This window comes from Elaeis guineensis, chromosome 4 (assembly GCF_000442705.2).
Source record: "Elaeis guineensis isolate ETL-2024a chromosome 4, EG11, whole genome shotgun sequence".
In the NCBI taxonomy this organism is placed as follows: domain Eukaryota; kingdom Viridiplantae; phylum Streptophyta; class Magnoliopsida; order Arecales; family Arecaceae; genus Elaeis; species Elaeis guineensis.
Genome location: NC_025996.2, coordinates 12401086 through 12410509, shown reverse-complemented (window position 1 = coordinate 12410509; position 9424 = coordinate 12401086). Strand labels below are relative to the sequence as shown.

The 9424-nt window shown below is 37.8% G+C and overlaps 1 protein-coding gene across 4 annotated transcripts; it reads right to left on the bottom strand.

The window, feature by feature from the left end:
• Positions 1–1245: 1245 nt before the first annotated feature.
• LOC105043858 (AT-hook motif nuclear-localized protein 23-like) lies at positions 1246–7486 on the bottom strand. Of its 4 annotated transcripts, XR_012140624.1 has the most exons (4): positions 6108–7486; positions 1888–1972; positions 1758–1810; positions 1246–1649 (listed from the first exon to the last, which is right to left on the bottom strand). XR_012140624.1 is itself a non-coding variant. In XM_029264192.2 (1 exon), exon 1 carries the CDS (start codon positions 7109–7111, stop codon positions 6209–6211), a length of 903 nt encoding a protein of 300 aa, XP_029120025.2. In that variant the 5' UTR covers positions 7112–7486; the 3' UTR covers positions 5903–6208. The 4 variants fall into 4 exon arrangements, 1 of the variants encoding a protein (XP_029120025.2); XR_012140626.1 differs by lacking the exon at positions 1888–1972 and having other exon boundaries at positions 1252–1649; XR_012140625.1 differs by lacking the exons at positions 1246–1649; positions 1758–1810; positions 1888–1972 and adding an exon at positions 2578–2827.
• Positions 7487–9424: the final 1938 nt, after the last annotated feature.

Sequence of the window (9424 nt, the reverse complement as noted above, 5' to 3'; positions counted from 1 at the left end):
ATATAGTCTAGAAGCGAGATCTATCATATTAAATGTTGAGTTATGGGCTAAACTTCCAAAAGCTATAATTTGTCCATATGATGTTCGATTAAATTGATTTTTTTTTTTTGAAAAATAATATAACTTTTCAAGATATACAACTTAAGGCCAATATCCTAGGAGGTTGACATGGACCAAAATTCTATCATTTGGGCTCTAAAATGAGCCAATTGAAATAAAAATATCCTTTTTGAAAAGGACTTTAATCGGACGTATCTTTCAATTTAAAAAGAATCAAGTGAAGTGATAAAAGGAAGAGTTGATGTAAAAATTGAGATATACTTATAGAAGAATTTTAGTTTTTTTAAAATTTATTTATACTGATTAAATCTGTATCTAGAAAGAGAGTTTCTATAAAAACTAGAAAGAGAAATCTAATCTAAGTAGTGCAGGAGCGGAACTCACCATTATAAATAAAGATTGTATACCTTAGTTTTAGATCATTAATAACAAGGGGACCTAAGGCTTACTTTTGCAGTTCTTTCGTTATTTTCTAAATTTCTTTGAATAGATTCAAATAGAGTAGATTGAAAAAAATCTTTTTTCTCTCCAATCGAATCTAGATTCGAGTTGAACGGGTTGAGAAAATTCTTTCGTATCCCAATCAAACCATGGAAAGAAGTAGTACTGTGGAGAAGGTGGAAAGCGAGGAAATAATCACTGCCATTTAAAAATCCACCTCCATTGCATGGAATGTGCTCATGCAGTTGAGAAGTCAGTCATAAGAACACAAGGTGAGTTTAGATGCTTGGACTTAAACATCTGCAGCTTCTTTTGTCCTAGTTATTTCAATAAGCTTAATTTGAGCAGTTTGGTCATAATGTTGTAAATAATAGTACTGAAAGGTGGAACAGGGACACTAACTTTATAGTTTTATTTAACAGGAGTTCATAAGGTGGATATCGAAGCTGAGACAGGAAAAAATTTCAGTGAAAAGTGTGTTTGACCCGGTGAATATTCACAAATGAATAGAAAAGAAGGCCAGAAAAAGGAAAAATTATTGATTAGAGCAGTTCTACTATGTTACGCTGGACCATCCAATAAAAGATCACCATATCATTTATTATTAGAAAAAGGTGCACTATTATTTAAATTTGATTGAAAATTTTGAATGAAAAAGAGTTTCATGATTACCAAGCCAATATTTTTTGCTATTTTGAATAGAAAAAAAGTTCATTTTCTTGGATAATATGAAGATAGATGTGGTAGAATTGTTCTAATTGATAATTTCTCCAGAAAGAGAGTTGAGCTGATATTACCCAGGCCCAAGGAGGAGGATAAGCCAATGTTTACACTCATCCCAGGAGGTTGCAAAAATGACAAACATAAAGGTTAACATGCACTGTAAGAACTGTGAATACAACCGTCAAATGAATTTACTGAAACCTCAAAGGTGTGGATCTTTTGAAAAATCATCTTCTTCCATGGATCTCCCATAAGATATCTAATTTTTTTGGTTGATAAAAAAGGTGTCCACACTGTTAAAATGAATCAAGATGCACAGACTTGCCCTGTGGTTGGTGCCATAGAGGAAAAGAAGTTGATCAAATACATTGGCATGAAGACACGCAAGCATGGAGTAATTGTACCCGAACTGATCAATAGGAAGGCTGAAAAGGAAGGAATAAAAGAGAGTTGAATTGAAGGATGCCAAAGAAAGAGTAGAAGTGATTAAGCAGAAAGAGGAAGTGAAAAGCAAGGATATAGATGTCCCTTACTTCATCCACTGCACACATGAACCCGAGTGGTGTAGTAATGAAAACACAAATGCCTGTCATGTGATGAAGATGTGAGGTCAAAAAAAAAAAATGAAAGAATCAATGCTATTTCGGTATGATATTCTCATACTTATATGGACAAATAGAGCCCGGGGTTCAGCATCTATACATGTGGACATGAACATGATTGAGAAATGTTACGGTGCGTGTCCCTTCTACAGAAAGATAAACAATTCTATGAGAAAAGGAGATTGACATTAAGTAAGCAGAACATGTCGCATTACTAAAGAAAAAAGCTCAGGAGAATATTTGTTGCATGTAAAGAATTAAGCAATTATATCAAAAATTAAACCAAATAGAGGACTACGACTATAATTATAGTTTGGGAAGCAACTAACTATTTGGTATAGGATTCCCACAGCATAAACTTATGAGTACATTGGGATGGCATGCATTTTCTCTTGATAACCATTGCACAAAATCACTAAAATTATGTGAGATGCTTTGGCCTCGTGAAGAGCACTTGGCTGAGGAAGCCAGGATTTATTAGGGTAGGAAAAGTGAAGGCAAGGCAAAGAAATCATGCAAGTAGTAATGAGAAGAAACCTGAAGCTACTTTTCTATATAACCGACCGTATGTGATGAGGTTCTTTAAAAGTTTGTTTTCTGTTAGGCAACAGTACCATCTAGACATGTAGAATAAATTGCCTCTAACCAAATGACAAGATGCATGACGAACAAACGTAATCTTGCTTCACAAATTTAGATTCAACTATCAACTGCATTCAATTTTAGGAAGTTGCTTTTGGCATGGATTTTACTGCTCCTTTGAATCTCTAAATTATTCAAAAGATAGCAAGAAAATAAAACAAGACCATGTTCTGTCCAAAAATAGGATATCCACTACATGTTGCAAACCCTAGTAGGAGAGCCACTGCTACAACAGACAGGATATATCTAAAAAGAAAAGAAGTAGAATAATCAATGAAAATTGTCATAAGTGGATAATCTTCAATAACGTCATCAAAATCCGAATTCATATAGGCTTGTAAAGATTGTTTAGGATGAACCTGTAAGCAAATAAAATTTTATTGAGTGAACTAGTGTTCAACCATGAAACGTAGTTAATCAATACTGAATTGAATAAACTAAATTGCATCGCTTGGGAGCCAATATTTCCCCAGCACAGTAGCTAGGCAGTTAAGCTTCATAGTGTCCATTCTGTCTTAGCCTAATGCTTCCTTATGTACTTCAAAATATTTATACCATGAAATGACAATGGATAAAGAAAGTGAAGTCCAAAGCCCACTGAACTCATCAGTGAAATCGTATGCTTAATTAGTCACTTCCCCATCCCCAGAGTAGGAGATCACAACAGAAAGCAATTAAGATACATGATAAATAGATTATGGGCATCATCATAATATTGCTTCCTTTTCTTAGTGAGTGCATGGTTAGTACCCAAAAGACCTTATCCCAGATCGGTTATATTGCCCTTAACTTAAAAAGATTAAAATAGCTAGCTTAGGAAATACCATGGCAAGATAAGGTGGATGTAGCAAAAAACATGGTGGAAGAGATATTTCTTGTTATGAGAGTGGAGGATATATTTCTTAAGCTAACTAATCTCACATTAATGTTTTGTTGAGAATGTTCAAATGGCAAGCATTTAATTGTCCAAGTTATTTTCATTTCACTGTTCATCTACTTACACAATGATCAAAAGGATTTGCGGGGAATCGAAGTTATTTCATTATGAGATTATTTTTGCTTAACAACTGATGCAAAGCATCAAATATCTACCCAACTCATTAGTCCTCACAATTAATATACCTTCTGCTTCAGAATTCATCAACTGCCAATTGTCTGGCAAGTAGTTTACGTGATTATTATCATATCGATTTATAAATATGGTGGGCATCATTTATATAATTAATTAAAACTCTTAAACAACTTGGTTGGGCTTTAATTGTATATGAATCTGGCAGTGGTTATGTTTTGTATGCAATCATTTGAAGAAAAAACTGCTCTTAGTTACTTTTATGACTTGCATCTATGTCTATTTATATTCTTATCTGTATCTGTCTTACACGCACAAAGACGACCATAGATTGTGTTTATGAGTGTGTAAGCCCGACTTGGGGACTTCGGTAATTTATTTTTCCTAGAGAATCGACTATAAGTTAAGACCGATAGAATCAGTGATAGAGGTGTAATAATCTATCTTGCCGGTAATCAAGTGATGTTAGTTAACCCCAACTTCAAAATTAGCTAGGTCAGCATCCTGTAAAGATATTATCCTGTTCTGCCAACGATATGTACACTACTTCCAGTGCGGAAGTATTCAGTATGAGATCATGATATGACCAAAGCTTAATTGATATGAACAAGTTCCCTTATTCTATAAATAAATAGTCAATTAGAATAAAAATTCAGATTGATCCAACACAGAATACTGATTGTGGAAAAGGCACAACCAGACTGAACAAACAACGATAGTTCAAACATTCATAAACCATATCACGAATAGCATGAGCTAAAACACCTGAAATTTTGTGATGAAATAACTTTCCGGATTACAAATACAAGTTTCAAAACATAAGAAATCAAGTACGAAACCGCAAGGATCCATATTAACAGCTTGGTAATGGTTAATTTTTCGTTATTATTGTTGTATAATCAGGCGTTTGCTCATCTGGCTCAAGTTATATCTATATTGAAATTTAAAGATGTCACAAGAGGGTATATGATGTTTTTTTGACGAATCAGGACATGTTTGACATTCACATCTATTCAAACTTCATTTGAATTCTTTTTATGGATTTCATCAAATAGCTTTGGGATCAACCTGAACCAAAGCTTAGTAGTGATTATGAAGAGACATAGCTTATAGCTTGGAAAATCTCAAACTTGTAATAAATATTTTCTAAACTCTATGCTAATTAGCTGGTAGAGTTCGATGACGAATTACTTTTAATGCAGTACAACTAATTCTAAACAATGGTGAAGAATGATCATTTTGTGGCAAAGAACAGGCACAGAAGCCTCTTACAAAGCATGATTGCTTTGTTCCCCTAAGATGGTAATTGTAAACATAAACAGCACTGCTGATTCCGTGAATGCGCAACTATTCAAAACCTTAGCATTATGTGATTTTGATGCTAAAAGGAAAGAAAAAGAGAAAAGAAGAAGATAGAAATGTTAAGAAAGTGTCGATTTAAGCATTCAAAGACCTTCTTCATGAAACCCAACTATATGTGCTAAATCTAAAGCGAACAATATGAAGATTTAGCTCAAAACAATCAAAAAAACCGCATTACTTGTAGAAGAGGCAGCGCCAGAATGAAGAAATCAACCGATGCAATCAAGTGCAAGTCATATGATTCGACATGCTCGGTTAGCGACTTCTACTACCAAATTTGCTAATTATCACTTACTGCTTTGTGTTGCAAATGACGTAACATGATAATCCAAGTTGTATTAAAATTCTTGCTCGTCTACCAGTGAAGATGACCAAATTAAAATAAGCTAAACAATGAAACATCGCATAAATATAGGAGCCAGCATTTACTTTTTCTTGACATTGTTGCCTTCAATGCACAACTCAAAGGAATCTTTGAATGTGCTTGTTCCAAGATTTCATGGAGACCAACATTTTAGATTTCAGATGCAAAGATAGAGAGCGAGAGGGTGAAGATTCCCCAGGAGCTTGTTCCGAGAAAATAAAAGCTCTCTCTATCAAAGACATGCACACGTGAGATTAAATTAAGATCTCCGTTTCAATTCCCAGAGAAGAAACCCTAGCCTATCATGTCCTACATTTTATTATTTTGGTCTTACTGAAGCAACTCTATAATGTAAATAAAACTAAACTTCCCATATACCTATTGCTTCGTTTCTTCATTCCTTGTCGTATTTCTTTACTCTTTTTAGTAATAGAAGCCAATATTATAGCACTTCACCCTCCAAACATTAATACCAGATCAACCCACATCAAACTCCAAATAGATTAGCAGACATGAAGTTTACCATAAAAATAATTTGTAGACATGAAAGTTGAAGTGGAAATTCTAGTAATGAATATAATTAGATAGTTATAACGGTAGAAGGAGAAAAGGAGAAATGCTGAACATACAAGGGGATGATTGTAGTAATAAACAAGTGTCAAGACCTGTGGCCTCAAACCTATTGCTTATGAAAAAAGAGTTTCCATAAATAACAGCAGCAACAACAAACTGAAGAAATGAGACATAGAAGAAGAAGTGGTAAAAACAGAAAGCCCAAGAAACCAAAATATCAGAACAAAGAAGAAGCTAATTGTACATGAATATCGTCAAATTGCATGCTAACCTCTTGCAGTAGCCTATGATATATCCATCCGATGTCCGGTGTCATCTCCCTCGTCCTCAAATCTCTAATAGATCATTTCTTGATTCACAGTTACACCACCATCAGTAAGGGGCCCGGCTAGCCACACCCCCGGTCCACCCGTGCCCGTCCACCGGCAACTGGCAGTTGTTCATCGTGAGCGGCAAATTGAAGAAGGGCAGCCCGGAGGAGGGGTCAGGGAACGGGTTCCCCCCACCGCCGGCGCCGCCGCCGCAGCTCCCACCGTTGCCGCCCTGCCCCAGGGACGCAGGTGGCTGCATCGGCAGTGGCGGCTCCTCCTCCTCGAGCGGGAGCCGCTCGTACGCGACGTTGGTGAACGAGGCGGCGATGACAATCACCGGGCCTGCGGCGAAGAGGGCACCGACGACGTTCCCGCCGACCACCTGCCCTTGTCCTCCGGCGAGGAAGATGGTAAGGCTGGTGGCCCCTGGCGGAGCGGGGGGTGGGAGGAACGAGCCGGAGAGGGAGAGAATCTCGAAGCGGCCGTGGAGGGTGACGACGGTTCCGGTGGCGGAGGGCTGGCGGAGGCTGACGTTGGTGACGGTACCGCTGCCGCTGAGGACGCAGATGCCCCGCTGGCGACGGCGGGCGTACGTGGCGACGCAGTCGAAGACGTCGCAACCACCACCGACCTCGAGGATGTGGGCCCGCAGTGAATTGGCGCTCTCCCTGGTGATGATCACGGGTGGCTTGGGCTTGTTCTTGGACCCTGGGGGGCGACCCCGGGGGCGCCTTCCCACCACGTCGCCTGTCCCCGCGCACGCCGCGACGAGATCGAGGCCCTGCTGGGCCGACGACGAGCCGTCTCGGTCCGCGGCGCCGGCGAATTGGCCGTTGCCGTCGCCGTCGTTGTTGCGGTGGTCGTCATCAGAGTCGGAGTTGTGGCGCTGCTGGAGGTGGAGGTCTGGGCGGTGGTGGAGCTGGTGGACGAATCTGGAGGCGGTGCCTAGATCCAGGCCAGCCATGGCCTCATCCAAGAAAAACAATAATATGATTAAAAAAAAATAGGAGAGCTTTTTTTTAATTTAAAAAAGTGGGAAAAGCGTGGGCAATCATATTTTAAAGAGAGTTTTTTTTTGGTTTATTGAGATTTTTTAAAGAACGAGATGAGAGGAAAAAAAACAAATAGAAAGAGCGGAGAGAGACAACTGGAGGAGAGGATCGAGTGCAGAGAAAAGGAGGTTGAACCGTTGAAGGGACAGAGACAAGCAGGTGCGAGGTTCCCCAGGAGTTGATGAAATGGATAGAATAATATAGAGAGAGAAAGTGAAAGAGAAGTAGGGGAAGGGAGGGAGCAGAGGCGCGTGGGTGTGCGTGGGAGGGAAGAGAGAGGGGGATTATGATATGATATGTGTATAGTGTTGATGGTGACATCTTCTAGGGTTTATTACACCTATTTAACTAGGGTTAGAGGGGTGTTAACCTATGGTTAGCTAAAGAGCGGGAGCAAGTGGATGGAGCGTACTGCGGCGGATAGGATCCACTCCTCTCTCTCTCTCTCTCTCTCTCTCTCTCTCTTTCTCTCTCTCTCCTTATTCCTGGTAGAGGAGCCCAGCTCCTCGGCTCCGGCTTGTATCGGCTCCCCCGTTACCTACCGCGGGAAGCTCTGGCTGAGGTTTTCCTCACCCACCGCCACACACCCCCCCCAACTCCCTCCTTTTTTTCTCTTTTTTCTTTTTCCGGGTAAAATACCTCTCCGGTTTTTGTAAGATTGGAATATATACTGCAACCGCTAGCACAAAAATTTCTATGAAGACCGTTGGTTCGTAGTTCGTATTAAAATTTGAAAATATCCTTACCAAGAAGAAAACATGTCCCTGCCGTTTGTTAGATCTCAGGAGAAGATATCACAGAGGACCAATCTAAAGGAGTCGGTGGTTTTCCATTCGTCGGTTCATGGGTAGAATTTTTTAAAAGATTGTCCAAAAGATAACGTTGCCTATTAATTTGGGTCAATTAATTGTTGCTTCTTACGTGGGTTTAGAAGATAGCGGTTGTCATATTTAATATCACATATTTTTTAGTTTGGCGGAGGTCAGCAGCAATTAAATTGTTAAAGTTGTTGCGGTGAGTTCGTAATGAGGCATGACTAAGATCCACTGAAGGAAGATGAGTGATTTCGTTAATGAACTTTGCTGTTTGGAAGGTGCATTGGTTAGTAAGGAAAAGAAATGGAGGAATACAATACTTTTTTTTCCCAAATAACTTATTTATAGATAAATACTTCTCATGTCTGTAATGTTTCTTTCTACATGTATTTGTCTAAAGGCAAGAAAATAAATGCAAGTACATCTATCAATTCTCAAGCACCACTTATATATTAATTGGGTTGATTAATAGACAACCCACACACATTGTCATGCAGGAAGAACTCGTTATTTATGGGTACGAAATTGATTGTGCCCTTTAACTTTTGTTATATTCAACTAGCTTTTTCTTAAAAAAATTAATTATCTTTTTTGAGTTGATATTGTTGATTTTTTTAGCCAATCTTCCCTTTCCAAACAAGAACCAATAAACATATCAAAATCTATGTTTTATAAACATATGCCATCACGTACATAAATATGTTTGCTTCTCACGTGTAAGTTAGCCAGCAGAGAGCAACTGTCATTGACATCAGAAACCCACATGAATGAAACACATGCCCGTATGTCCATCCAAAAGTTAGCTGTGATAAAATGATTGATTTACATAAAACTTGTTTAAAATTTGGTGCTTGAAACATGTTTGAGCAAGTAGGAAAAATTAAAGAACTAGAAGAAAAAATAAATACTAAATTAGAAGTTAAGATGGAAATTTTAAAAATAGTTATAGGAGTTACGTTTCACAAGGAACACATATTAAGATGAGAATGTTGAATGGTAAAAGAATAATTGGAAACTATTTTTCCCAAGAAAAAGTAAAACAGGAAATTACTTCTAACCCTCAGGAAACAAGAAATTACTTCTTACACTCAGAAGAGTTCAAGAGGCATAAGGAGTTTATATTTACTTTGTGGTCTGTTTGATTGAGATATGTTACATTATGAGGTAATCTAACAACCCATAATCTAACAATTTTTCGAAATTATTTATTTAAAAAAATAATTGTAGAAAAAAATAATTTTTATTATGTTTAGTTGGTAAAAAAATTACTCCAAAAATTTATACGGAAAAAAGATTACTATGTTCGATTGGAGATAATTCTATTTAGAAGTATGATAAAAATTTATAAATATATCCATCAATATAAAATATTATTTTAATATCTAAATTATATTCTCATTTCTAATCAGT